Source organism: Gloeophyllum trabeum, assembly GCF_000344685.1.
Source record: "Gloeophyllum trabeum ATCC 11539 unplaced genomic scaffold GLOTRscaffold_00012, whole genome shotgun sequence".
Classification (NCBI taxonomy): domain Eukaryota; kingdom Fungi; phylum Basidiomycota; class Agaricomycetes; order Gloeophyllales; family Gloeophyllaceae; genus Gloeophyllum; species Gloeophyllum trabeum.
In genome coordinates, this window is record NW_006920421.1 from 320064 (window position 1) to 347679 (window position 27616).

The 27616-nt window shown below is 54.4% G+C and overlaps 8 protein-coding genes across 8 annotated transcripts in view; 6 read left to right on the forward strand and 2 right to left on the reverse strand.

The window, feature by feature from the left end:
- Nucleotides 1–2632: 2632 nt before the first annotated feature.
- Nucleotides 2633–3626, forward strand: GLOTRDRAFT_140219 (uncharacterized protein). Its single transcript, XM_007870607.1, has 3 exons — nucleotides 2633–3014; nucleotides 3085–3411; nucleotides 3464–3626. The coding sequence occupies exons 1-2, from the start codon at nucleotides 2768–2770 to the stop codon at nucleotides 3396–3398; spliced, it is 561 nt and encodes a 186-aa protein (XP_007868798.1). The 5' UTR covers nucleotides 2633–2767; the 3' UTR covers nucleotides 3399–3411; nucleotides 3464–3626.
- Nucleotides 3627–3759: 133 nt separating this feature from the next.
- Nucleotides 3760–6247, reverse strand: GLOTRDRAFT_64168 (cytochrome P450). The gene is made up of 14 exons (XM_007870608.1): nucleotides 6040–6247; nucleotides 5846–5978; nucleotides 5758–5795; nucleotides 5555–5705; nucleotides 5370–5499; nucleotides 5287–5305; nucleotides 5109–5230; nucleotides 4946–5055; nucleotides 4872–4881; nucleotides 4643–4809; nucleotides 4567–4589; nucleotides 4429–4510; nucleotides 4098–4376; nucleotides 3760–4039 (listed from the first exon to the last, which is right to left on the reverse strand). The coding sequence occupies exons 1-14, from the start codon at nucleotides 6212–6214 to the stop codon at nucleotides 3964–3966; spliced, it is 1515 nt and encodes a 504-aa protein (XP_007868799.1). The 5' UTR covers nucleotides 6215–6247; the 3' UTR covers nucleotides 3760–3963.
- A 1012-nt stretch (nucleotides 6248–7259) lies between these two features.
- GLOTRDRAFT_64172 (terpenoid synthase) lies at nucleotides 7260–8736 on the forward strand. Its single transcript, XM_007870609.1, has 5 exons — nucleotides 7260–7533; nucleotides 7600–7813; nucleotides 7868–8173; nucleotides 8221–8455; nucleotides 8521–8736. Exons 1-5 carry the CDS (start codon nucleotides 7368–7370, stop codon nucleotides 8611–8613), a joined length of 1014 nt encoding a protein of 337 aa, XP_007868800.1. The 5' UTR covers nucleotides 7260–7367; the 3' UTR covers nucleotides 8614–8736.
- Nucleotides 8737–10653: 1917 nt separating this feature from the next.
- Nucleotides 10654–12856, forward strand: GLOTRDRAFT_111976 (cytochrome P450). Its single transcript, XM_007870610.1, has 8 exons — nucleotides 10654–10883; nucleotides 10941–11265; nucleotides 11316–11458; nucleotides 11516–11631; nucleotides 11696–11812; nucleotides 11892–12163; nucleotides 12224–12346; nucleotides 12442–12856. Exons 1-8 carry the CDS (start codon nucleotides 10685–10687, stop codon nucleotides 12647–12649), a joined length of 1503 nt encoding a protein of 500 aa, XP_007868801.1. The 5' UTR covers nucleotides 10654–10684; the 3' UTR covers nucleotides 12650–12856.
- Nucleotides 12857–14010: 1154 nt separating this feature from the next.
- Nucleotides 14011–17853, forward strand: GLOTRDRAFT_79597 (cytochrome P450). Its single transcript, XM_007870611.1, has 10 exons — nucleotides 14011–14395; nucleotides 14450–14582; nucleotides 16103–16291; nucleotides 16356–16501; nucleotides 16561–16676; nucleotides 16737–16868; nucleotides 16921–17110; nucleotides 17167–17231; nucleotides 17292–17422; nucleotides 17474–17853. Exons 1-10 carry the CDS (start codon nucleotides 14137–14139, stop codon nucleotides 17697–17699), a joined length of 1587 nt encoding a protein of 528 aa, XP_007868802.1. The 5' UTR covers nucleotides 14011–14136; the 3' UTR covers nucleotides 17700–17853.
- A 1832-nt stretch (nucleotides 17854–19685) lies between these two features.
- On the forward strand, nucleotides 19686–22547 carry GLOTRDRAFT_140224 (cytochrome P450; the record flags this gene model as incomplete). The annotated part of the gene is made up of 13 exons (XM_007870612.1): nucleotides 19686–19824; nucleotides 19976–20585; nucleotides 20638–20770; nucleotides 20826–21014; nucleotides 21068–21216; nucleotides 21268–21383; nucleotides 21438–21555; nucleotides 21616–21629; nucleotides 21681–21870; nucleotides 21925–22006; nucleotides 22058–22189; nucleotides 22257–22400; nucleotides 22460–22547. The coding sequence occupies exons 2-13, from the start codon at nucleotides 20399–20401 to the stop codon at nucleotides 22545–22547; spliced, it is 1542 nt and encodes a 513-aa protein (XP_007868803.1). The 5' UTR covers nucleotides 19686–19824; nucleotides 19976–20398.
- A 1400-nt stretch (nucleotides 22548–23947) lies between these two features.
- Nucleotides 23948–25609, forward strand: GLOTRDRAFT_131736 (uncharacterized protein; the record flags this gene model as incomplete). Its single annotated transcript, XM_007870613.1, has 4 exons — nucleotides 23948–24596; nucleotides 24647–24717; nucleotides 25359–25398; nucleotides 25449–25609. 4 exons carry the CDS (start codon nucleotides 23948–23950, stop codon nucleotides 25607–25609), a joined length of 921 nt encoding a protein of 306 aa, XP_007868804.1.
- A 184-nt stretch (nucleotides 25610–25793) lies between these two features.
- GLOTRDRAFT_100963 (uncharacterized protein) overlaps nucleotides 25794–27616 on the reverse strand; it is a 2910-nt gene continuing 1087 nt past the window's right edge. Inside the window, exons 3-5 of the mRNA XM_007870614.1 lie at nucleotides 26377–26489; nucleotides 26204–26327; nucleotides 25794–26025 (exon numbers count right to left, since the gene is read on the reverse strand). Of these exons, the coding sequence (XP_007868805.1) occupies nucleotides 26404–26489 (86 nt within the window). The 3' untranslated portion in view covers nucleotides 25794–26025; nucleotides 26204–26327; nucleotides 26377–26403. The remainder of the gene's footprint in view (nucleotides 26026–26203; nucleotides 26328–26376; nucleotides 26490–27616) is intronic.

Genomic DNA, 27616 nt, shown 5'->3' on the forward strand with positions numbered 1-27616 from the left:
TTCTGAACCTGGGTGAGTGGTCGAAACAGACGATCTACCACCCTATTTATACTGCTCGAGCTTCATATCCATGCGTCTTAGACAGAAGCTATGCTTTGACCGGTGATTCGGTGATTCGCCCAGCATTAACTGGGAATTTCAATATGGCTGAACGTTAACCGACTATACGGGATTTTGCAGGCGACTTCAACTTTGGGTTGCGAAAGGTTTGTCACGCGCTGACCCTGTTGGCCGTCCTTTCGTATGCTTCGCCTGTTATATTCGTTACATCATAGAGAACCAACTGGCAGACTCGAACGCAGACATGGATACCATTGTGAGTATCCATGCTCTGCTCTGAATATTCTACACAGGAATAATTATTTGAAGGCCCTGCAGATCCTTAATGGCGTATAGAATCGTTTTCGCTCACCTGTGGCACCAATCTTGCACCAAACAGTATTCCCCGATTTTGGTGGAGTTAAGAGCGGACCGTTTCCGAGCCATCCAAAATAGAACGGGATAGCGTGGCTGCCATGTGAGCAACTCCATTGAGACCTGAAGCAGCGTTGAGCACAGAGAAGGTACGTCAAGATACGTTTCATTGAGGCATCAGTAGAAAAAGATAATGGTAATCCCAAGCCTAGATTACGCAGAGGCGAAGAAATAACTATACTTATGGGGGAAACATGACAGGGATTACTTCTTGATGGTAAATGCACTACGGATAGTGGAAGATACTTTTAAAAGCTCGACGCTCACATCTATGATCTGCGTCGTCAGCGTTGTGGCCGCTTCTTGGCGGTCGTATGGGCAGAGAACATTGATTGCACAAACCAGTAGAAGAGATTGATCTGGGTGAGCTTGATGGCTTCGGGCGATATGATTGGCTGACAGTTCAACTTAACGAAGGTGAGCGGCTCTGTACTTGAACATTAATAAGCCGTACTGGGCTCAAACCGGCCGCGGTAAAGACCGTTTCAGCCCTGCTCCGCAGCTGATGGAGGAGGCTCGACGCATAGGTTGTTAGGCCAGGAATATCTGGACTGAACGAACAATATCTCAGCTCGCCCGGGTCCCTCATGCAGTCGCGTATCACTTGCGTACTCTAGTGAGACATCAAGGATTCTCTATTGCTGCACAACATATGTCTCCGGACTCTATACTTGCTTCGACTTCCGTTACCCTCAGTTATTTGGAGGTTGACTTACGCGACAAGACCCTTCGGTGCGGGGGTGCAGTACCGGACAAAGGCATATAAACACCGTAACAATACCTCACCTAACTCACTCAAAGGGATGAAGCCTTACTATTCTCTGCGTCGTCGCCGCCGCATCGACCCTCGTCTTCGCCTCCACCTTGTCGGGTCTGATGAAGAGGCAGGGCAGTATACTGACCCATGTACGGCACCACTCTGTCCGATTGCCAAGCCACGGTCAACCACTGGCCCGACTTTGCTGACTGGTCCCCGACGTGTTATTATGGGACCAGCGAGGCCTGGCGTCCGGGCTGCAACCGTCCGACAACATATATGCTGGCCCGAGCACAGATTGAATCCTTCCATACCCAGGCTACGTGTATACCATTTGAAATCGTGGCCTTTGGGCCGGCATTAAGATGGCAGTACAACACTTGTTAAACTGTGGCGACAAGGCGAAGAACAGCGAAGATCACGGTTAGTGGCGTTATCGACGTCAATGAAAGTGGTCGCATTTGCAGCTTCAATGGCGACAGCTACGGAGACTGCATGGATCAAATTTTCCTCAAAAGAATTGTACAATCGCTTACTTCAATTGCTTTAGCTCTAGACTTAGTTATTTTCTGCCCGGCACTACTCACGAGCCGCCCCAGACGCGTGAATTCAATCAGTATATTCGATGATCCATGTCTACGTATTTCATGAGCAGATCCATCATCCTGCCACTCACTCTGTTACGGAATGTCACGCAGGGTGTGAATCATTTCAAACTAACTCGATTAATACTCTACTTCAGAATTGCATCAAGGAAAACTTGCTCTTGAGCGACCGGTCCCTGTCACTTACTTGAAGTCACGGTGCAGAGACGGGAAGCAAGTGTACCCAACCAGGAAATTCGGTATCATTGTCGCAAAGTCAAAGACAGTGATGAGGCATCGGCAGATTAGCCGGTCATCAGGCAATATTGTAAGTGCCCTATAGGTCCTACTTTTAATCGGGTACACACCGTGATAAATGGTAAGGGCGAAACGTCGGAGAAATGGCCTCTAAATTGACTGGAACATAATGTCGAGATAAAGTTCCTACATCGTCAGTTCCGCACTCAAGATCTACAATATGACAGTTCCAATAGCATCTCCTGGCTTCGTAGCTCTTATAGAACAACACCATTTAATAGGGTTGCTATGATGCTGCTCGCCGTCCTTTTGAGGCGAGTCCCTTTACAGACCTGGTCACCTTCCCCCTGTGACCTTATTAGAATATCTGATGGGGTCAAATTAAGGATCAGGAGGGATCATCGCATCCTTGTGTCGTTCCCGATGACCTCCAGCCACCGAAGGCACAAGCCTGCATAAACAGGAGAGAGAAACACGTGCAAGCACGCGCTCAATGGAGGCTAAATTAGGTTACGTAAAAGACTATGTCATCGCTTGCCCCAGCTTTTTCCAGGCCACGATTCGCCCGACATTTGCCCCAGGCCCTGCCCGTGACTATAAGACGTCTACTCACTCCCCACCCTGACTTTTGCCGGAAACCAACTGTATATCTTTTACTTGACTTTAAGTCCCCTGTTCGTCGTCGTCGCGAAACATGGCGTACGTTGCCACACGCGGAGGACCGGGCACATCTGCACCGTCGGACGGGTCGCGCACGATAGTGATACATGACGCTCAGCCTCGACCTGGTAGCGGCGGAGGAGACGCCGGGGACGTCGGCGATGGGTCGGGAGTGGTGGGGACGCTCAGGCTCAGGGGCGCGCCTCGGAGGCAGAGGGAACGTGTACGGTGGACAGACGACGTAGTGGATAACGAGCATATGGGCAAGAAGAAGTCGAAGAGTGCGTGTTTTTTGCGACCTTGTGGATCCGGTTACCTCTCGTTGTAGCAAAGAGCTAACATTGATCCTAGTTTGCTGCATTTACCATAAACCCAAGAAATTCGACGAGTCGTCCTCCGAAGAATCCTCGTCAGAGTCAGACTCTGATACTAGCTCTGGGCCTTCACTCGGCCGTTCGTACCGGCATAACAATCCCTACTGCCGACACCACCGGCACCCGGAAAGAGAAGACAGCGAGGGGTCGTCGACGAGAGATCCCAGTGAAGCATCGACGGTCGTTGTGCATGACCTTGGAGAACATGAGAGTGAGGAAGAGGTGAACGCATATGAGAGGATGCCCGCAAAGGGGTCGAGGAAGGGAAAGATGAAGGCGGAGGGGAACTAGGCGCGATTGCTTCGTGAGTGAAGGGCCATATATGGATCAAGGTATACCCTGACGTGGCCTTTTAGTTGTATTTTAGACTCCTGTGTGTATACGCTATGCGTTGTACATGGTATATCGCTGGTATTGTACATTATGGGTGGATAGTCTGGACATTGTACGTATTGGCTTATAATCAGAGATAATCGGGGCTTTCGCAAGCCTTGTATTCTTTGAGGAGCCCCTCCGCCGCTTTTTGGCTTGGTGTGTCAACTAGAATACTTCGTGCGGTCATGGATGGCGATCCGATCATTAGCAAAGGTTGACCCTTTGCGAAATATCACATTCGTCCTGTCGGTTTGGTCGAACAGTCACTCCAAAGTATGTGCCTGTTCAGTATCCCGACTGCATCGTCTGACTCTTAACTCAATCATCACGGCTACTCTCTGGATGAAGTACTCCAGATCAGATGGACGCAGGTCTGGAAATGCTCCTTCTTACATCTAGAGGAAAGTATTCCATTAGATGTCGAACCCCTATGTTCTCGACAGCTCCCGACGCCCTCCCGCCGCGCATGGCATGAAGCGGCTTAGTCCGCTAACTCGAGTAGGCTCTTGACGTACTCTCCTCGCGGGACCATAGAGTGCTTGAACGGAGCGGGGTGGCTGGACAGCGATCTTCAGTCCTTCCCCGAACACCGAAGCCCATACAGTCATCACACACCTCGCATAGCTGAAGGTGAAGTCCGGCTCCACAGTGACCTTGTTCCCGTTCTCATCCGCGCCCGGTAGGATATCGAACACGCTAAGCAGCGTCGCGATCGTGATGAACAGCTGCGAGACGGCCGCGAAGCGCCCGGGGCAGATGCGCCGGCCGAGGCCGTACACGGCTTCGAGGTGCTCTTCCGCGGTGGCTAGGTCGCCGCCCTTTACGCCGGTTGTGAAGCGTTCGGGCGTGAAGCGCATCGGGTCGGGGTAGACTTCGGGGTTGTGGAGGATTTTCCTAACGCGGGGTTAATAACGTATGTGAGAGGCAGAGAGGGAGGGTCACGGACCAGAGGTTGCCGATGACGACGGAGCCGCCGGGGATGTGGTAGCCCCTGAATTCGTCGTCTTTGACTGTGACGTGGGGGATGGCTGGTTATAGCATTCGTGAGTGGACTCTTTCTCTCTATTAACACGAAAAGATATACCCATCGGTGCAGGAGGATTCCACCTATCAGGTCAAGGTTAGTATGCCACGCAAGACGATGAGACGCTGTACCACACCTCATGACTTCTTTGACGATGGCATTGATGTAAGGTAAGGCGTCCATGTCTTCGAAGCCGGGGAGGCGGTCTCTCCCGACGACGCTGTCGAGCTCACGCTTCGCTTTAGCTTGGACGTCGGGATATGTGACCATCGCGAGTATGAACGTGCGCAAGCAGATGCTGACCTGTGGATGGTGTGTTGTCAGCTTTGTGTATGTGTGGGGGAGGAGTTACGCGGGGCACTTACTGCTTCCGTCCCAGCTGTACATTGGTCATGCCAAGGTCAGTAAGGAGCTGGCTTGGAGAACGGGGGAGGCTGTCCTACCGAAGTAGACGGTCCCCGCGGTTGCTCTCATCATCTCCAGGTCAGGATTCGGCCCGGCTTGTGAAAGCAACTTCGAAACGAATGAGGGTTTGGCAGTTCCATGTTTCTGTCGCGCATGGTTTGTGACCGGGAACAGGACAGTGTGGGTGTAGCGCTTACCATCTCGCTGACCACCTCGTTGAACGGCCTGTTCCGCGCTTCTACCGCGCTTTCTTTGCATACGCGTGCTTCCCTCTGGAAACCGCCACGCCCTGGTACAAGCCACTCTGGGATGTAGCGCACTTGGGGATCCTGTTTTAGTCCTGCTGCAGGCGGTAAATCGCGCGGGGGAACTCACTTATGGGAATTACATCGACCTGCGTAGGGTGGGGATCAGTATTACATCAATCCTGGTGTATATGGTAATTTGCATGGACGTACCAGGTATGCGCCCGGGGTGGCGACTTTGGACCAGGCCATGATGACGTCGTCTGCCATGTTGATGAGTTTCTCCGTTCGCGGGTTCATGCCCATGGCGTAGGTGATATCCATCAGTACTCCGCCGACATGCCTGTTAATGGATCTCAGCTTTTATGTCCATATTTAGCAAGGTAACCGATACAAACATGTGGAGGTGGTGGAAGAGCTTCTCTGGGGACTGAATGACCTCGTGAGCGAGTTTGTGTGCGGCACGTGCTTGGGTCTGCCGGAACTCGGGCACGACGAATTCTTGGAATTGCGAGTGGAAGAGCTTGCGGTGGTCCCGCCATTCGTTTCCTGCCAGGTACGTCAAGCTTGCGCTAATATATAATGGGAGGGGACTATTCACCATAAGAGCGGAAAGCGAAGATCCATTCGAGGTCCATTCTATGGATTGATAAGAGGTGCGTCACGAAGCGATCTGGCTGGGACCTCACAGCTTGTTCATCATCGTCGAGTGAGGACGGTCAGAGTAGTTGACGGAGCGCTTGTGGAACAGCTCGGTGAGGGCTTCGAACGAGCTGACGACGATAATGTTTTTGCCCAGCACCCCGAGGCGGAGTATGTCGCCTGCGGCAGGACACGGACGTCAGCTCATCAACCTTGAGTGTAATCTGATAAGATCGCGCACCGTAGGTGTCCGCCATAGCGCTGTACGCCAGGGCTTCCCGTTCCCTCGGGATATCCGGAAGGTTGCCGATGAGAGGCTTCGGTGGTGGGCCTGGAGGATATGGGAGGTTGGTTTGCGCCCTCCGCCATAGGAGGAGGCCAAGCAGGAGTACGACGGTAGCTATGGCGATATACATCGGGAAAGGTGGTTTTGGAAGCAGCAGGTACGGAGAGAGGATCTATGTATATTAATACTGACGTGCTCTGTCCCACTAGTTATGGCATCCCGACGCCCCGTTGTATCTGGTGATTGGATCGGAGATATAACTTCGGCGCTGGTTCCATTCGTCAATGAATGGTCTATCAACGGCGTGGGTATACGAGCGACGAGGATGATCTTTGTCAATGTCCTGCGGCCGAGGCGAGATCAGCTCGAATACGTCCAAGGCACAATCAGACGCAACTGCAAGGAAAAGATCAAACGATGACGCTGCCCTGATTCGATAATTCGTCTGACCACTAACCTCCAAGGTTGCTCAAGCTCACTAAAGCAGGGAGTTACCGGTCCCGGTCTGATCGAGTTGGAATAACCAACCTTTGAACGCCTCGCAAACTCTCCTGGATGCTGTCGTGTATCAAACTAGTCAAACAGAGCCACATTGTAAGATTCCCCGCGCTGTCTATTCTGAGCACAGATTGGATCTCTCGGCTATACACCTCGCAGTCTGAGGCCGCCCGAGGCGCTTCCAGGTATCGCTATCCTGGACGGCGTACTGCACTGGCATCACGTCCTCTGATTGGCCGCTCTCGTCACGGAAGCGTTCCATCCATATCCGGAAATCTCCTTCGCGGTCACGTGACCTAAGCCTTCAACCACGGCGGCCTATTGGTATTACCAGGTCCTCGTGTATCCACGAGCATGAGGACCACGTCGGTGTCCACAAATACCCGGGATTCTTCCCTGCAATGGTTTCACTAACAGTCAAGTCGGTAAATTGGAAAAGACAGGGTTCCCTGTTCATGTCGAGCGGTCGTCCGCGGATCCAGCCTGCGCACGCATCAGCACGGTGCAGCACGCTCGGCGCGGTGCTTTCGTGGCAGTCCTCCGATGGTACTCCTATCTGTAATTGAACCCAGAAGAAAGACTCGGACCAGTTGAAATTAACAGTTAGGCACTACATACTGCGGACTCGTCGGGAAGGGTCCTCCGACGCTCCGATGCCACACCCGCCTCGCGGGTACGACTCAGAAACATATATGAAGACCTCGGGCGGGATAAAGGGACCAGCAACCTCAGATAATTAGGAGTCATCTCTCCCCCCGTTCAGGACACGTACGATATAAATCAACATGACCGACACCATCCTCACTATCCCCGACACGCTGCGCAACTGGCCCTGGCCGCGGCACTGCAACCCGCACTACGCAGAGTGCAAAATTGAGTCGGCCAAGTGGTGCGAGGAGTTCCACGCGTTCAGCCCCAAGGCGCAGAAGGCGTTCAACCTCTGCGACTTCAGTGAGTCTTTCCTTCTTACATCCATTCCTACACCCGATGGCTCACAAGTAGTCTTTGCGTGTACAGACCTGCTCGCGTCGCTGGCGTTCTCGCTCCTGGACAAGGAGGGCTGCCGCGTCGGGTGCGACCTGATGAACCTCTTCTTCGTGATCGACGAGCACACGGATGTCGCGGATATCGAGACAGCAAGGGCGCAGGCTGACACCGTCATGGACGCCCTCCGGAACCCACACAAACCTCGCCCGCAGGGCGAGTGGATCGGCGGCGAGGTAGCAAGACAGTACGTCGCCCCCCTCCCTCCCTTGCCTCTCCTCATCTAACCCACGCAAACCAGGTTCTGGGCCAACGCAATAAAACACGCCACCCCGACCGCGCAGGCGCGCTTCGTGCGGACGTTCGACGCGTACATGGACTCGGTCGTGCAGCAGGCGGCTGACCGGTGCGACAATTTCGTGCGCGACATCGCGGGATACTTCGCCGTGCGCCGCGACACGATCGGCGCGAAGCCGAGCTTCGCGGTGAACGAGCTGTATCTGAACATCCCGGAGGAGGTGATGCGGCACCCGGTGATCGAGAAGCTGAGCGAGCTGTGCATCGATATGCTGATCGTCGGGAACGATCTGTGCTCGTGGAACGTCGAGTACGTTGGCAGGCTTGTGTTGATGACGGTATTGACGATGGGTCCAGGCAGGCACGCGGCGACGACGGGCACAACCTCGTGACGGTCGTGATGCGCCAGTTCCACATGGACGCGCAGGAGGCGATGGACTACATCGGCGCGCTGCACGACGAGCTCGTCGACGAGTTCCTGCAGACGTGGCACGCCATCCCCACCTTCGGCGGCCCGCTCGACCGCGAGGTGCGCATCTACTGCGACGGGCTGGGCAACTGGGTGCGCGGGAACGACGCGTGGAGCTTCGAGGTCGGTTCTGTTTATTTTATTTTATCACGGTTGATGCGCTTTGCTGACGGTGTTGTGCGTGGCAGAGCCAGCGGTATTTCGGGCTGCAGGGCCCCGAGATCGAGCGCACGCGCAAGTTCCGCCTGCTGGACAAGGTGCCGATGGCCCCGACGCTATAGACGTGTCGTATGATACTACCGCCTTAGCAGTATCTACTATGTATATGCCCGCTATGAGTGCAGCATAAAATGGGATAATGGGATTGGAGCGGGCCTTGGAATATATTATATCTTGCCATTTTCTCACTGTAAATGCGAGTGGTGCTATAGCACCGGGAGTTTCTGTAGTTGGGTAACGGCGCGACCTATCATTGCGGGCAGAATATCTCGCGGTTGGGCGAACTCTTTCCTGTCCTTTGAACGAGCAGAGGGAAGTCTGGGAGACATTTACCATGGTAACCAAAATCTACGAGACATGCAGCTCTCATGAATTGGGGGGAGAATATTCTCTACAATGTTTGATAGTCCTATTGTCCTGCGGGGGATATCCTAGAAAAATGTTCTCCCCTCGTTACATGTTCTCGCATGTCCGCCACGGGGAGGGCGTGCGGACAGAGTCCGCGCCATCCATAAGGAAGTGAGGAGAGGTAACTCGTGTTCCCTGCCTTCCCACGTAATGACATGTGTAAATGTAGCTTGAAATATATCCATTGTGCAGGAAGGTGTAATGATATTTAGAAGCGCGTTCAGGATTTCTGATATTTCTGCCGTGCGAGTGGCACGACACCGCTAACCTGCGTTCAGGCGATCACTGACACTGGGACTGAAACGAGGCCGAGAGGCGGTCTTTTATCGCTGCTCATCAGAAGGTTAGACAAGTTCGTCTCACTATATAATGGTGATGTGTTGGTTCTTCCAAGGCAAGCCTGAGCCTCCGGAGCCGGAGGTATGGTCTTCTCCGTCTCGGATGCTGCAGTCTGCAGAGCATGTACAGTATTAAGCAAGTAGCCATCTCGCCTGTGTGCAAGACGCATCGTTCTGACGTATAGCGATAAGCGTGTGTGAAACCGACCCCGACATCAGGAAAAGCGCGAAGCTCTAATCGCCTATATATGGCGCCTGATGAGTCTGACCAAGCCTGGCAAGCTAGCTCGGCTGAATTGACTACAAACATTTGTAGTGGGCATCACCCTGACATTTCTAGTGATGATAAGTATGAATTTGTAGTTGGACTACAATCATCGTGTATTGAAGGATGCAGGAGCCAATCAGAGACCATAAATCGGTCGACGCGGCTTCCACGTTTAGACGCATTTAGACGCATTAGGACACATTTTCCTCAGAGACTCGATTTCGGCTATTTCAGGCTCGTTAGGCGGTCTGTGGAGCCTGAAGTTAGACTCTCAGACGATTCCGGGTTTCACTGATGAAGTGGCTGTGCTACGTCGATTGACAATGCGTTGCCCGAGGTCCCTGGAATCCTCCCTCGGCCGTGTCCCCTCGTTTCAAGCTCTCGATACTGTGCTGGCGCCAAGATAGGCCTGCCCACTGCGCGTTAATGCCCGATAAGACGGAGGTCGCGAACCTGCGTTCGTTAATGTCGGATGTGCACGATCGGCATCTGTGGACCGTTGTGGACCCCGCCCGACTCGGACCCGACGCAGTGGCACGCCTGCAGGCAGATAGCAGATTTACGCCCGAAGGTTATCAATCCTGCCAGTACAGCCCCCTGAATCCTGACTTGTGAGTGGCTGAATCGAACGCCTAGTACTGTCGACTGCATATCCGCATGAAATCTGCGCTGCTAGTGTGCCCGGCCGCAGAGATGAGCGCAGTGCTTCGGCGCTCGGCTTGGTGTGTGGTTCGCGATAGGCGGTCCACGCCGACCGACCTGTCAGACGGCGAGAATGACGGCACTTTCCCACGGCGTTGACAGCGCTCGCGAATCCAAGTCCACAGACATGGGCGGCACTGTACTATGCCCGATCGGTGGTCTGCGCCTGCGCTGTTCTATCTAAGCTTGTGGTTGGATAGCGGGTACACAGCACGATTGCCCGGCGGCGTCGCATCAACTGGCCCTCCGGAGCAGGAACAAGGTCAGATGGAGGACGGATTCCATTTTGAGATGTTCGACGAGTCTCGGTGGTATGCAGCGTTTTGATCTATGGAGCTGCGCGTTTCTCGTATACATACCCGCCTCCAGCCCAATTCGTTCATCTAGACATCCGCCCAGCACACTAACACCAACACCATGCTCTCCCTCTCCCCCTCGCTCGCGCTCGTCCTCGCGCTCCTGTCCCTGGTGGTCTACAACGCCGTGCAGCGCGCGCTCTCGCCCGGCAGCAGCAGGCTGCCCCCCGGCCCGCGCCGGCTCCCGCTCATCGGGAACCTGCTCGACATGCCCACGGGCAAGCGGTGGGAGACCTTCGCTGCGTGGGGCGACAAGTACGGTACGCCCCTCCCCCCCCCCAAATCCATTCCGTCCCACTCCTAATTCATGCACACAGGCGACGTCACCTCCGTCTCCGCGCTCGGCACGACGCTCGTCGTGCTCAACTCCCTCCCCGCCGCGACCGAGCTCCTCGAGAAGCGCGCGCTCGTCCTCGCCGACCGCCCGGACTCGACGCTCAGCGGCGAGCTGATTGGGTGGAAGCACATCATGGCGTTCATGCACTACGGCGAGCCCTTCAAGCACTGCCGGAAGCTCATGCATAATTTCCTGGGCACGGGGCCGGGGCTCAGGAGTCTCCACCGCATCCACGAGGAAGAGGTCTGCCGGTTCCTCAGGAAATTGCTGAAGAACCCGGGGGACATGGAGCACCTCGTGAACCAGTGCGTGGGATCCTCTCCCAGGGCGGGGCGGTGCTGATGTGTTTGTGTAGCTTCACGGGCGCGCTCATCCAGCGCGTGATGTACGGCGTGCCCGACGACGGGCGCACCGACTTTGTGCAGACCGCGGACCGGGCCGTGACGGACCTGTACACGCACGCGAGCGGCGAGTTCCTCGTCGACGTCCTGCCCTTCCGTACGTGGCGTCCTGTCATCGTTATCGTGCCGCGTCGGCTGACGGCGTGATGCGCAGTGCGACACCTCCCCGCGTGGGCCCCCGGCGCGCGCTTCCGGGCGCGCGCGCGGGAGTGGGCGGTCACGTTCGACGCGATGGTGGAGAGGCCGTATGCGTGGGTCAAGAGCCGGCTGGTGCGTGCCCCGCCCCTCCGCTTCCTCGCTTGCCGTTTGTGACTGATGGACTATGGTGTATTAGGCCGCAGCGAAGGACGTCGAGCCCTCCTTCGTCGCGGACCTCCTGCGCGAGGGCGCGGAGGACGAGTTCACGATAAAGTGGAGCGCGGCGAGCATGAGCGCCGCGGGGCCCGACACCGTGGGTCCCTCCTTCCCTTCCCCTCCGCTCCTTTTCTCCACCGAACACAAATACTAAACCCCCCCCCCCGCTCACACAGACCGCCTGGACGCTCTACGCGTTCTTCAAATCCATGACGCTCTTCCCGCACGTCCAGGCAAAGGCCCAGGCGGAGGTGGACGGCGTCACGCTTGGCGCGCGCCTGCCCACCCTGGGCGACCGGGCGAGGATGCCGTACGTGGAGGCGCTGGTGCTCGAGGTGCTGCGGTGGTTCCCGGTCGCGCCGCTCGGGTTCCCGCACCGGCTGGCGGAGGATGAAGTCTACGGGGCGTGGGCGCTGCCCCGCGGGACGCTCGTGCAGGCGAACGTGTGGTGAGCCGCGATGATCCCCCTTCCCCCGCCCCCCACCGCGGTCGGCTGACGGGTGGACAGGAAGATCCTGCGCGACCCGGCGGTGTACCCCGCCCCGGACGCGTTCGACCCCGCGCGCTTCGTCGCCGCGCCGGGGACGGAGGCGCAGCCGAGCCCCGAGATCGGGTTCGGGTGGGGACGCAGGTCAGTTCCTCTCCCCTCTCCCCTTGGCCGCTCCCCTTGGCCGCTCCCTCTGTCCTCTGTTCTCGCTGACTTGCACGCGTGACGTTTGGTGATAGGAGCTGCCCCGGCCGCCTGATGGCGCGCGAGGTCCTCTTCCTGGCGGTCGCCACCGCGCTCGCGACGATGACCTTCCGCAAGCCCGTCGTGGGAGGGCAGGAGGTGGAGATCGACTTGGGGCGGAGCGCGGGCGTGGTGAGCCGCCCGACGCGGTTTGAGTGCGTGGTGGAGGCGCGCGCGGGGGCGGGGCTGCTTGTGGGGGAGTGAATAAGTGAGTGAGTGAGTGAGTGAGTGAGTGAGTGAGTGGTTGGTGGGGTTGGGATTGGTTGTTTTTTCGGTTATGATTATGCTGCCGTCTGAGACGGTGTACTATGGCGCTGGGTATGGTAGAGTAATTCTGGAATTAGTACTGCGATGTGTCTGGTAATTGTTTGGTTATTCAATTCGATCTCGATTACATCGTCCTGGATGTGTGCTGTGTACTCGGACTCGAGGCAATCGTGCGCTCGGAGTCTCGTTTCTCCCTAGTATGCGTCGCTCGTGGGTGTGCAACGTGTGCCTTGCTTGAATACACTTCGTGATTGCTCAATGGGGTGCTGTTTCGCTTGGAAGGCTGTCGGGATGTATTGACTACGGTGGGATGCGTGCCGGGAACTCTCACAAATACCTCGGGAGCTATTGTGGAAAATTTGTAGTCGGTTCGATGCCAGGTGCAGCATGTGAGTACAGCATATTATTAATTGTAAGATGAAATGATTTCATGGAAGGTTGTCAGGATTGTGATACTGTGAGAGTGTTTGTAGGACGTCAGTTAAGATGTTTACATGGATTGGAACCTGGGCTATAGCGCCTCCAATACATTTTCACTCAATATGATATCCCATCATGATTGAATAGTACAGAGTCAGTACAGGCGGGTTGAATGACAGGCATGATCAGCAGAATCAATATCACCACGAGATGAGAAGCCGGGGAAATCTGCGATCCGACAGGCACGCAGTGGTGAAGTGATGGGGGCAGCGCCACCCCGCCCGAACCCGTCGTCCGATTGCGATCCACGCTGGCGATGTGTCGTGCACAGATAGCGTTGCATTTCCGGATGTGGATATGTGATGTCGGTGCTAATAGATCGGGTCCGTCCAGTGTGGCTTCTCGCAGCCTATCAGGATGCTCAATTAGGACCCCTGATTATCAGTATCGAGGCTTTGTGGAAACGCGGACAAAAGTTGGCCATCTGAGACCCCTCAGGCCTGATTTTTCGCGGACAAAGCGACCGATTTTGGGAGCCCAGCGGCCAACCCTTATTTTTCCCGCGGACATCACCTGCCCATTTTGGGCAGAATTTCTCGGCATACGCCGAGCGCGGGAAGATTTGAGCGTTACCCACGCCACAATTCCCAAATATGGAAGGCAAATCGAGCTGGCACCTGATTTTTCGCGGACAAAAGGGCGTAAAATCGGGAAATTTGGCGCGGACAAAGACGCTGAATTTTGGGCATCTAAAATAAAGCCTCGATACTGATTATCAGGGGTCCTGCTCAATTCCTCTGCGGTCGCACACTCGACGCGCAGCTTCCGGACCGCCGATGCTCCTTCCAAGCAGACGCTCGGTCGCCAGCCAATCCCGGGCCAGGTGGTATTCGTTCTGATTCGTATTCGAGTTGCTACCGTAACAATGCCCAGTCCGGATTTATCACTGCTCTGTTATTTAGGTCGACTGGCGAGTGCCCAACAGCAGTATCGCAACTGACACGATGGAGACGTTCGTCCTGCCCCCGCTTCCCCCGCGTCTGAACCCCTTCACGCACACGCTCTCCTCGAATGAATTATCGCTCTTTGCAGTCGCCGCCTCGCTCGGCGTGCTCACCCTCGTCTACGCCCTCCGCAAGTTCTTCACTCGCTCGAACCTCAAGCCGGTCCCCGGCCCGCCGGGTGTGCCCATCCTCGGCAACCTCTTCGACTGGCCGTCCGAGTACCAGGCGGAGACGGTGCAGGAATGGAAGAAGGTGTACGGTGTGTGCTCTGGCTGTGTACTACGATGATAGAATAATACTCATCTGAGTGCAGGCCCGATGGTCAAGCTGGGCATCCTCGGCAAGCGCATGATCTTCCTCACCTCACCTACCGTCATCTCAGAGCTCTTCGCCAAGCGCTCAGCGGACTACTCGGACAGGCCACGCCTTATCTTCTCGCAGGACTAGTAAGTCTTTCTTCATCTGATATCGTTTTTCTCCGTGCTCTATGCGAGAGTTCTCCCCATCTATTGGTGAGAGTCTGCAGATGCCGCTGCCGAGCCTGGTGTTTTCGTGATCGCCTCCCCGAGCCGTTGCTCTTGGAGTGCATGGAAGAGCTCGGGTATCATTGTCTCCACCTGCCTCAGTGTTCACAGCGCGCGCTGGCAGCAACAGGATGCCGAACATCCACCATATTTCATCCGCAGCGTCCCTCAGCCACCGGGTATGTCTCCCTTCACGCTCCGGGAGAAGCTGTACCGTCTCTGACGTACCTTCCCAAAGTGCTGTGGTGTCCAACAGAGCACGCTGCAGCTCACATGCGTGCGCCCACCTCCAGAAGATCCGATCACGGCACTACACCCCAGCCAACGTCCAGTTGAAGAAGCCCGCTGGAATGGCTCAGCTGAGAGCCGCAGCTGTTGGCTTGCTGAATCTTTCCAGGATCTATAGCGAGGCAGAGTTAACAAGTGCGGTGGCCCCTGCGAGGCGACGCTGGCATGCTTAGGCGACGGCGTCGCCCGAAGTGAAGCACATCCTGGCGTGCATCTCCTCCTCCCGCCTTCCCTGCATACTTAGTAGTGAAGCTCGGTAATCGTCGGCTCTCGAGCGCTCCTATTCACCCGCCGCCCTCCTGTCGCACGTCTTGCCCGAGGTGGGGCTTGTATCGAGCCCAATTCGCCTTCCAGTGCTGGCACGCCTGTCCTGGTGTTCCGGTGTTTACCTGCCCCCGGATGTCTCGCTTCCTCTGAGATGCCACATCGGCTCCCAAATGGCGAGTCCGCGCTCGGACTGACTGTTCCGCTCCCCTCTGCGGCCGTGTGGATAGGGCCCCGGATATCCACTCGTCTTTCCACGCATACCTCCGTCAGCCACCGTCACACCATCTCGCCCAGCGTAGCTCGGCATTCCATTCCCAAGCCTCCTAGTGTCCTAAAGGGCGCGCTGCCGCTCGGTCGGACGGCGTGCTCCCGCTGTCACGGCGGGCGCGAATAATCCGGTCCCGCTCATGCTCGCTCCTCCTATCTCTCTCCGCCACCGTCCAAGTCCCACGTGGTATACTCAACGAAGGGGTGGTCTCCACTAGATCCTGACAGATCCGCGGGGCCCGATAGTTTGAAAGGCGGCTCGTACTGCTGCTGGGATATCCCCGCGGGTGATACTCGCACGTGGTTTTGTGGTCTCTCGACGTGGGGTGCTTCCGCGGTGAATTCCTGTCGAGTGGGAATCCGACAGACTGGTGGTTGTAGAGCCGTGGCTTTAGCCGATACGAGGACGGTGGATGATCGGATGAGCGACATTGGGGATGCTGCTGGCGGACCACCGGTCGCTCGAGACTGCGGGCTGTGGTGCCACGCTCCCCTCTGCTGCTCGCACGCAAGAGGTCTTTCGGGATGAGGGCGCGTACAAACATATCCCGTGCTTGCTTTCCTTTCCTCCTATTGTCTCCCTGCCTCTCTATAATGTATACTAACACTACATGTCTCAGTGTCGGCCTCGACATCATGCACCCAATGACGCAGTTCGGCGCGGACTTTAAGCAGCAGCGCAAGTTCATGAAGGAGGTCCTGCACGCGGACGTCATCCGGAAGCACGAGGACCTGCTTAACGAGGAGGGTCGGCGGCTCCTGCAGGGGATGTGGGATACGCCGAAGAACTTTGACCGCCACCTCCGTCGGTGCGTATTCTGCATGCATTGACTGCACCAACATTAGGATGGAGAGCTGCTGATGAGAGAATAGGTTCTCCTCATCACTGAGTCTGAGGCTGGTTTACGGCTTCGAGGCGATGGACAACGACGACCCGCACGTACTCCTCGCGGAGGAGATGATGCAGACGGCGGAGTACGCCGTCATCGCGGGCTGGGCGGTCGATTTCATTCCGTGGTGTAAGTGGCACTACAAGGCTATCATGTACTATGGAGTACTTGACATGTAATCTGTGCAGTGAGGTACCTCCCCGCTTGGCTTCCCGGCGTCGGCTGGAAGAAGCGCGGCGCGTACATCCGAAGCAAGGTGGATGCCATGATCTCGGGGAACTACGACGAGGTCATGCAGAAAGTGGTGAGCCTGCCTTGTTCCACTCTTCCTTATTCATACGCTCACTAAGGCGATGGTGTCCAGAAATCGGGCGTGCCGTTGCGCGACTCGTTCGTGACGATCAACATGCGCCTCGCGAAGGAGGGCAAGAGCACGTACGACGAGCAGATGATCAAGACGACCGCGACGGCGATCTACGGCGGTGCCTCTGATACAGTGCGTTGCACGTTCCTTGCTGGCACAAAGATTCACTGATCTCTCCCTACAGACTGCCTCGGCAGGCTGGTCCCTCATCCTCGCGATGCTCATCAACCAAGACGCGCAGCGCAAGGCGCAGGAGGAGATCGACCGTGTGACTGGCCGGCAGCGCCTTCCGCGCATGGCGGACAAGGCGAGCCTGCCGTACCTCCAGGCGGTCGTGTGGGAGGTGTTCCGGTGGGCGCCTCCCGTGCCTGTTAGTGCGTATATCCCGGCTCTCTCTCTTGTTTTTTTAGGTGCTGAGGCCATGGTATAGCGCTGCCGCATCGCGCGAGGTATGGCGGGGAGATTGACGGGTATGAGATCAAGAAGGATGATACGGTACGCACCTCCCTGCGAGTCTCAACTGTGATGGAACATGACGCGTGGTTGTGCGGGTAGCTGATCGCGAACCTCTACTCGATCTCGCGCGACGAGGAGTACCACACGGACCCGGAGACGTACGACCCCGACCGGTACTTGGACGGCGGGGAGGAGCGCACGCCGTACTACGTCTTTGGGTACGGGCACAGGTCCGTGTCCTCGCGTTTCTCCCTTTCCCTTCTCGTACTGACTGTGTGCAGACGCTGCCCCGGCGCGGACATGGCATTCGCGCAGCTGTTCCACCAGGCGGCGTACGTGCTCTCCGTGTTCGACATCCGCCCGGAGGTGGACAGCAAGGGTAACGCGATGTACCCGAAGCCCGAGTTCGTCGGGGAGATGGTGCGCCACCCGAAGCCGTTCAAGTGCGTGATCACCCCGCGGTGGGAGAACGCGGATCTGCTGTTCCAGGAGGATGTGAAGGCGTAGGCATGTGGACGGGAGGGGTTAGAGTGTGGAAGCGGGACTGAAAGCTTTGGGTAGTCGTTTGGTCTTGCCTCTGGCAGCGGGTCCAGTACTTCTACACGATAGATAGCATAATCTGTAACACTCCTTACTTGCAACATCGAAAAGAGCCTTTTCCTCAGAACATTGAGCCTACTGTTGGTAAGGCTCGGCTGTGAACCACCCGTGACCGTGGTAGTCGACTGTTCTGGAAGCAGGTGTTGTAATATACGAGAGCAGATAATACTTCGTTTTGTTAGGGTGAAATCGGGTGGGCGAGGAAATGCGAGGTAGGACGAATATCAAGGCGAATTGACTCGGAGCTAGATCACATTGTGTGTCGTAGCGATATCCCTCAACAAACCCCAGAACATGGGTGCTGCTCAATAGGTACGGATTGACTGATGTATTCAAATAAGGGTGTCTCTCAAATCTCATTAATATTTGCCATGGGTCAGTTGGGCCAGTACTCATTCCAGCCGCAGAAGCCTGAGGCGGCAAAAGCTGCATTCACGAGGCGGTAGTCAATTTAACGATTTAATTCATACTCGTAAAGCAGAGTAGTCGTTGAAGCGATATCTGTTAAGTGGGGACATGAGGCTCAGGCTAGCCCTAAGTTGAGCACCGCCCCCCACCCTCCGACGTCGTCCAGACGGGGTAACTTGTCCCCGACATAAGCTAGATACAAGCCTCCTCAATAGTCAGTAGATAGGCGAGCAATCCTGTGTATAGGGAGGCTAGTGAACACTTCGCTGGCGTGTGAGGGGAGGGTCCCCCTTGGTTACCTCGAGCAGCCGCATATAATCCAGGACGAACACGGCAGGTGATCTTCCACCTCCTTCACTTGGATCACGGTGGATCACACTTTCCCTTGCTTCCTTACGATCATGTTCAATCCTATTCAGTGGGACGCGACTGTAGCAGCCACCAGACGGCAAATTCAAACATCTCATCCTGCAGGCCAGCGTGAGTTTGTCTCTGTGAGTGATGTGGCAGAGGCCAGAGCTTCTGGCGCAACGCTCGGAAGTCCTGTCAATCTTCGCGATACATCAGCTTCGGACGCGAGGTCTGCACCGCGGAATGACTTTTTGTTCAAGAATTATACACCGAGTTAAGCAGATATTGGCCACCCAACTCCGGATAGTGGCCATCCTCAAGCTGGACAATATCATACTTCGAGATGTCAAGCAGGACAAGCCCCTACCCGCAGGAACTCAAAGCGTGCTCGAGCTGACAGTATTGAAGACTTTGGTCAAGATACGTATACATCTGTGGACTCCCCGGGAACTCCGCAGACGCCACAGCGACGAAGGTCAACAGAAGAGCGTGTGGCGGTAGTACTACAAGGAATCAAGGATGCCGGATTCGACGGTTTGGGCGATTTTCCTGAAGACATTACTTGACCCAACTGTCAATTATAATCAAGTCAAATCCGTCTATCAGTCTCTGGCCTGGTTTCTTGGGGTGACGAGTATGTGCATAGAAAGAGAGATGTGATTCCATCCCGATTTGGGGCGATTGCCATATTAGGTAGGGCTCTTTTCTCCCTAATCGGGTTATGGGGGACCCTCTGCCAACGCTATCGGAAGTGTTAAGCAGCCTATCCCCGACGAACTGTAAGTCTCTGGCAAGCCAAATCTAGCGCATCTAGCCCAATGTTTAGATTCAGGAGCATGAAACAGGTGGCAAAACTATAGCTTCCCTAGCGCGCAAGATAGACAATCCAGATAGAGCGGTTTCGTGTACCGACAGCACCACAGGCGACGGATCGAACACGCTGCAGATACTGAGCATGTTAGTTTCAGCGTGATTTTCCCCAGATGTACTGGCTTTGATGCGCCTCTTTACGCAGATTGACTCGCCCGGTATTGCCAACCGTCCGTGTGGCGGAAGTCCGCGAACGTCTGTGAAGCGGATCCAATCAGGTGTCGAGATAGACGCACACTCACTGATTCCCACACCCTAACCCGCCTCAAGCCACAACCATCACCGCGCGTCGGAACACCGACATGGACTATTTCGGCCAAGCTTGATGAAACGGCGCAGCTGGAACGCGAAGATTTTTATCTTAGCGTCTTGTGACTGGAGGCTCTGCTCTGCATATCAGCCTGTGAGTCATCACCCGTGCGTAATAGTACCAACCCCATCTCCGAGACACTGGTAGGTTCATTCTCGCCCGCGCCTTCGAGAGGTACTTTCCTAGCTGACCATGACTTTGCATAGCGTAGATGCTTCTATTTCTTTCTGTTTTTCTGAGATAGACATATCATTGAGCCAGCCTTGCACCGCAGCATTGCGTTTAACACCGGATCCGACGCGGACACTCCATTCTTGGCGTTAACAGCTACATGATACGCTGAATAAGAGGCAATGCGTACCACCATCAGTCGGATTCCTCGTTCCTCGTAACGCGTTGGTCTCGACGGCAGGCGGACTGCCCATTCATCGTGTTCCAGGCACGATGCAGCCACTGGGCGGTCGTGCTATTCCTTAGATCTCGGATGACGTATGCCATGGCGGAACTGTAACCACTAAGTATGATTTATTATCTGGTGTTTGGATATAAGAATGGAATACGGTGTGCAGTACCACACATACTATTGCGACCTAAATCCCCCGCGTCCTCTTGCCCTCTTACTCTTACTTTGTCCACATTTATTCATTAATAGTAGTTGTATCCAGTAATGTCTCTCATCCTCAACTTTCTTTTCGTTTCTTCTATCTACCTTCTCATTCTCGTTCGTGACTATCTGCGGCGCCGTCGTCAAACCCTTCCTCCAGGACCGAAGGGATTGCCTTTCGTAGGAAATATCCTAGATATGCCCTATGACAAGCAGTGGTTGACATTCGACACATGGTCCAAGCACTATGGTATGCACCTCAACTTATATCGCATTATTGTACTCTATTCACCACGATCCAGGTGACATCGTCCACATCAATGTACTTGGACGACATATGATTATTCTCGGATCTTTTCAAGCCATCACGGACATCTTCGACAAGAAGTCCTCTATATTTTCCGGAAGACCCAGAAGTACTATGCTCAACGACCTGTTAGTCTGACTCACTATTCGTTCCAAGCTACGTGACTGATCGTGTCATCTGCAGTGTGGGCTGGGACTGGAGTTTCACCCTGATGCCCTACGGCGACGAATGGCGAAAGAACCGCCGCGCCTTCCACCAGCACTTCCAACAGAGCGCCGTGTCCCGCTACAACACTATCTACCTCCGCGAGTCGCGGAACCTACTCGACATGCTTCTGACGGAACCAGACGGCTTCCTGCACCACCTCCGACAGTATGTCTGCTCACTTCACATCACAATGGAATGATCTGTGACGTCATCCCCAGGACGTTTGCCGGCACTCTTATGGGCTCTGCGTATGGTATACGCGTGTCCAAGAAAGATGATCCTTATGTGTCCATTGCGGAGGCTGCCATGCACGAGGCTTCAGAGGTGACCGTTCCGGGCGCGTTCCTGGTAAATGAACTTCCCATTCGTAAGTCACTGCAATGTCTTTCGTTACATGTACTCATATATTGTAAATTAGTCCGATACATACCGAAGTGGTTCCCAGGAACGCGTTTCCACAAGGTGGCGACCCATCTGAAGAAGCTCTCCGACGAAATGCTGAACCGGCCGTTTGAAGCGGTGAAGCAGAGCTTGGTAAGCAGACCTATGGCAGAAGTACGGACTTGCCTGCTTACTCGGTTTATTCAGCGTGACGGCACGGCGGAACCATCAATCACCGCAACATTGCTCCAGTCTCTTCCCGCCGACGAAGACAACGCAGAAGCTGAGCTGATTGCGAAGCGCGTCGGGGCATCAGCATACGCAGGTGGGAAGGCCTTCGCAATACGTTTCGCGCAGTCTGATAAATAATTTTGTTTCTCCGCAGCTGGCTCTGATACCGTGAGTACCCTCCCCCTGGGACTATTGACGGGGTCCTCACCTATTTGACAGACAGTAGCAGAATGCCATGTATTCATGCTCGCCATGGCAATGTACCCGGGCGTCCAGAAGCGCGCGCAAGCGGAGCTGGATGATGTGGTAGGACCGACCAGGCTGCCTGATTTCAGCGACCGGGACAGCTTACCCTATATCAACGCATTGATCAAAGAGCTCTCGCGATGGCAGCCTATTGTGCCGTTAGGTATGACTACTTGGCGAGTGTCATGTTGACAGTGCTAACAATGACGCACCCCAGGGCTGCCCCATGAATCGATGGAGGATGACGAGTACCGTGGGTACTTCATCCCGAAGGGAACAATCGTCTTCGGGAATACCTGGTAAGTATCGTGTCTTGTCTCATGCTTGACAGCATTCAGTAAGTGATGTAGGTCGATATTACACGACCCGGATGAATACCCTGAGCCTGATGTCTTCAAGCCGGAGAGGTTCTTGAATCCAGATGGGACACTCAATCATGATGTTCGGGATCCCGGTTTTGCGGCTTTCGGCTACGGCAGACGGTGCGGAGCTCGTATCGTCCGCTATAATGATAATGAAGACTGATATGAACAATTTATGGACTTCCAGGGTATGTCCAGGGCGCTACTTTAGCGACAGCTCCCTGTACTCGATAGTCTCTTCTGTCCTTGCAACATTTGACATTAAGCCGAAGACCGACAAATACGGGCGGCCTGCGCACCTCGAGCCGATCATGATGCCAGGTATCATTTCGTGAGTGTATCCTCCGTCCTTTTGGAGTTGCTGCGGTATCTCATGTATCGGCTTCACAGACTTCCGGCTCCGTTTGAATGCGATATCAAGCCCCGTTCTACGGCGGCTGTTGATTTGATCCGGGGGTCACTGGATGACTCTCTCTAGATTTTTGTGAATTCTGCTTATTCTATCATTTACATGCCCTCAGGTTTTATTCTCTCGGTCGCTTCTACCAGGCGTAATGGGTACTGTAATGTATCGTTAGGACTTGTGTACTAAAACGATTGTGAAAATCGTCGTTATTACTCTGTCTTGTGTTGACTATACGTTACCCTCGATCAAGTCCGTCAGTGTCAGGAATACTGAAGATTCGATGAGTTATCCACTTATTCCGATGTGGCGGGGTACGGTCATGCGCTCTCTCCGACTCGTGGCCACATCGTGAGAGTAGTACGCGGTCACGTGACTGAGAGAGACGTCGTCCCTGACACAGTGACAGTGGCAACGCGTCGGAGAAGCTCCCCCAGATAAGAGACAGGTAGGATGATACGCAAAACCATGTATTACACCGTTTTGCCTGGAGGCACTGACAGTCTTACGATACGTCTTGACTAGTAGCTTTACGTTCGGTATGTGAATCCGACGACAGTTGTGATGAATCAGTGTTGACCTAGCGTAACTTAAGTTGCAGATATGGACGTACTCCATCGTCAATGGTCCCGGCATTCTTGTGCTGCAGTAACAACCAGGATACTCTTCGTCTATTCCAAAGAACTTGTCACGCATATCCGAGATGGCACGATAGGAACGATCTATCCTAAATTCCTAGACCAAGACGATCCAATTCTTTTCCCCGTGCTCATTATCCTGGTCGATCGAGGGACAGGAGAAGGAACTTTCCCAACTTGAAAAGAGCGCTGATTAGATTGTCGCGTGATGATAGCCTCGTGGAAGATCCGGAAGCTGCCCAACGAGCTTCCATCCATGATCTTCGAATGGGGACGAGATATTCAGAACCAATCGCCCAGGGAAGGGGGTGAGCCAACCAATGAGCTCGTGGTATCGCACGTCTGTCGACGTTAACGGTATGCAGCGCTAGGTACCCCGTACCTATGGACCAAGCCAACGCTCCCTAAAGTGAATTCTGTCGAAAAAATAGAAGCCTATCTTTGTAGGTTGGAGACGTCCCGATCGACCTCACCGTAGACCTCACAAGGTTCGCCGATCCGAGACCTGGGAGAGAATGGACACTGCTCGTCGAGCACATGCATAGGTGGCGTGGCTTCGTGCTCAAGAGATCATGCCGTGGCTTCTACTCCCTCCTCCACCGCCTAACATGAGACTCTGCAAATGTACACGTCCTGGAGTCTTTGCAATGGCTTTCACTGGGACTTGTCCGACGGCAACATATTCCTGGGCGGGGCGCTCAAGCTGACCACGCTACGCCTCGGGGGCACCGAGATACCCCTCTGCAGACCCGCGCTCACGCAGCTCACAACACTGGACGTATCCATGCCCGGTTCTGAAGATCTGGAGTGCTAGGAGCTGCAGGAGATGCTACTTCAATGCACGCGTCTGGAACGGCTCGTGTTACGGGGAGAGTTTACGCTGATCTGCGGTGGACTCAGCATCCCACGACACACGTCGCGACTCTCAAACATCTGTCGATATCTTCCCCTCGGGCGGGGCGACTCTGCGTCTCGCTCCACCTACCGAAGCTCCGGATGCTCGAGTTGGACGGGCGGTCGATAATCCACTACGAACTTGACCTGTTTTCCGCTTATTTCGTCCAGAAGAAGTCAGAACGGCTGCGTACGGTCAAGCTGCAAGACTTCAGCGAGGGAGACTTGTGGTGGATGTTCGATACGGACATCATCCGCGCGAACCCTCAGATCGCTGATCTCGCGTTGTTCGGGTCATCGGTCGACACTGTCCTGCGGCTCCTGAGGGAGCCACGAGAGAGTGCATGGGAGGGCTACAACACGGACACGCCCTTGCCAAATCTAACTCAGCTGGTCATCGGACCAGCCGTGCCACCCTTGGTGAAGGACTTGGTTGCGTACCGAGAGGCTTCTGGTCATCCGCTTGAGTTCCTCGGGGTTCTGCGAGATTGGGTGGATGAAGAGACGAAGGCCTGGCTGGAGAAAAGGACGTCGGTGGGTCTATACTCTGACGACCACCCTGAGATTTGTCCAAACATGCCGGGCCTGACGAGTACGTCGAGGACGAGAGCGGCACTTGGTGTGACTGCGAGTGGTGGGAAGTCGAGGAGGACGATGATGGGGGCGGATGGGGGGAGATCCCTCAGCAAATGCCCCCTCGCTTGATGGATAATGTATGCAGCTGATAACGACTCTTCTTTTTAACACCGTCTCGGACGGGCCGAGGCAAGTCTATTATTGCGGGATACTGCAGTCTTCCAAGGCTATGTATAGGACGGGGCGCTCTTCTCCCTTCCTGCGTTGGGTCGCAGTGCTCGTATGCGTCCTCACGTTCTCATTCCTGTTCAATCACCTGAACGGAGCCTCGCCTGATCCGCGTCTTGACTACTGAGCCATGCAAGAGCTGTCTTCGAGACATGGGCAACTTGGGGGATGAAATAGACATCAGTCTGTACAGACAAACACGTACCGGCTTTTCCCAGCCAGCCTTTCCGCACCGTTACCGCTCCGAGATCTTACCGTACCAGGTAGAAGAATTGCTATTACGCGTCAGGGTTAGAGACAGCGGTGGTATGCAGCGGAATGCGGCGGAAACATGACGTACAATCTGCTTTTTCATCCTCAACAGTAAGTCTTCTTCCAATGACATACTTCAAGGTGATCACAACATGCGGTATGGGTCAGTCCTAGATAAGCGGCCTCGAACCTATGGCTACTCCAGCATCTCAGTGTTTCCGCCATGATTACTGAGCTTCTCTTTGCAATTTTCCTCGTTTTCGCGTCTCTTTACTTCAGCAGCCTGAGGAAGAATCAGATTCACAGTATCAGAGGTCCCCACCCGGAGTTCTTCTATGGTGAGTGGGAGATTTGGCTCTGCCGTGAATCTATCCACTCAGCTCTGTAGGCAACGTCCGTCAGGCTTCACGAGGAAATAATGTACAGCTCATGCTGCAGTGGCAAGAAGAGTTCGGCGCTGTGTTCCGGCACCAGAGTCTCATGGGGGTTGGTACCAATATCCTTGCGTCTGACCAAGTGTACGTCATCAGGAAAACCCTCCTGAGCTAATTATGTCTAATTATGTCTAATCCTGCCTAATCATGCAGGATTAGCTGCATTATGCAGTCGTATCTAATTAGACAAGTTAGGTTTGTCCCCTAGCTAATTAGACATAATTATTGCCCATTAGACAGTATCCTGTCATATTAGACAGCAGTTATGTCGCAATCACATCATATCATATCCCAGTATACCATGAGGAGTATTCAGATATATATTCACAAATGTAACTACAGACAGGCATGTAACTGCAATCTCTCATCCCTCATCAGCCTACAATATCACTTTCCTCCACAAGCAGGCTAAGGAAAGTTCCCAATGGCCAATCCAGGTAAGAGAAGGCATCAACATAGTACTTGTAAGGGAGATCATTTGGACATCAGAAGACACCTGCAACACACTACAGACCACCTTGAATACAGACCCTAGTACGAAAAGATATGGCCTCTGTACAGCATCATCAGCCTCATGCATGCACGACAAGGAACAACCACTTACTCAAGGCAGGTATTCAGACACAGTCAGCAAAGCAGCACAGCCATAGTGACGAAGGGGGTCACACAGTCAGACCACAGCAACAGCTTGATAATATCAAGTACATACCAATCCCATAAGCTTATGAACTTCTCACAAAACTGCAAGCCGGCCCCGATTGCATCCACCAGCATAAACCCAGGTGTTTGTGGCTTCACTCCCCCAAAGGAGCAGTTCACAATCTGCACTACAGTTGGACCTATACGTCAATGTGCTACATGCAGAACTTGACACAGACTGACCATATTTACTGCAAACCAGTGCATGCATCAGCTGATGCCTGACGGCACATTATTAAGTGAATGTCGTACTTGCAGAGTCGAGTAGGACCCGGTGGCGGTTGAACCGGAGGCGACAACGGTGATAAGCCCCAGCGATCTTCTGACCCCCGAAATTGCGAATTTGACACACCATACATCCCCTCCAAAGTTTATTCGACACCACCTGTCGAACCTCTTACGCGACAAGTAACCGACGAAGGGTTCTGGATTTAATTCCGGACCTTCTAACGTCCTCAAGGCAGGCGCAGATCACCGAAATGATTTAGCTCCGCTGCCAGACGCTCCGAAGTCACCCGGAAGAATATCTTTGTGACTAATTATCTCCGGGAACGGCGGAGGCCCGCGTCGCAGTGAGTCATTGGTATTACCACTCCCCAGTCATCACTCCCCTTCGTTTCCGTCAAAGCGACCGAGTCAGCGGACGTAAATCGACGGCCGGACGGAACGTATCAGTCAGCAAGCGGCCGGAGCTAATCCGCACGTGATCAGCCTGCAGTACCGCGTGATGAGGCACTTCAAGCGAGCATTGACGCGTCGAGGCTACCTCTAGGACCCAGGACGAGCATGTGGAAACACGGCAGGATCGTATGGGACATGGTATAGCGGTGGGCAAAGGCTGAGTAATTGTGTGGGATGCGGAGCATATTTGTTATTTAACTCCGGGCGGACGCAAAACCATTCCAATAGCATAAAAATGTATAGAGCGTAGTGGAAAATCCAAGCTTTGTACTTCACCCCTCAGCGTACCAGAATTATCGTCTCAGCGACCCTCGGAGTCCCTTCGCGTCGGACTTAGCGTCTACAAAACAACCCTAGCTTTGCCAATAGGCCGGACTCGTCGAAACTAGATAACTCCGCCAGCGCATATCGATCCAAGTAAGCTCCGGATTTAAAGTATAAAATTCACCAAGCGTCTGTAGGCAAGAGACTATTGTGTGGGTTCAGTGGAACTCCCCACCCGGGCTACTGGCGAACTTCGGAGATAAATACTCCGGAGAATCGCTATACTGTTTGTTTCAGGCCTCAAGATTTTGTTTGTTTTAGGTTTTCCTACGGGCTACCCTACGGCGTCTAACTTCTCCCCCTCCCTTCGAACTTAAATATTACCCTTCAATCGCCTTAGACCGCCTACACCCATACCGCTGGTGTTTTAGGTTTATTTCTTTTGGTCTTTGGTGTGTCGTGTGTAGTGCCTATCAAC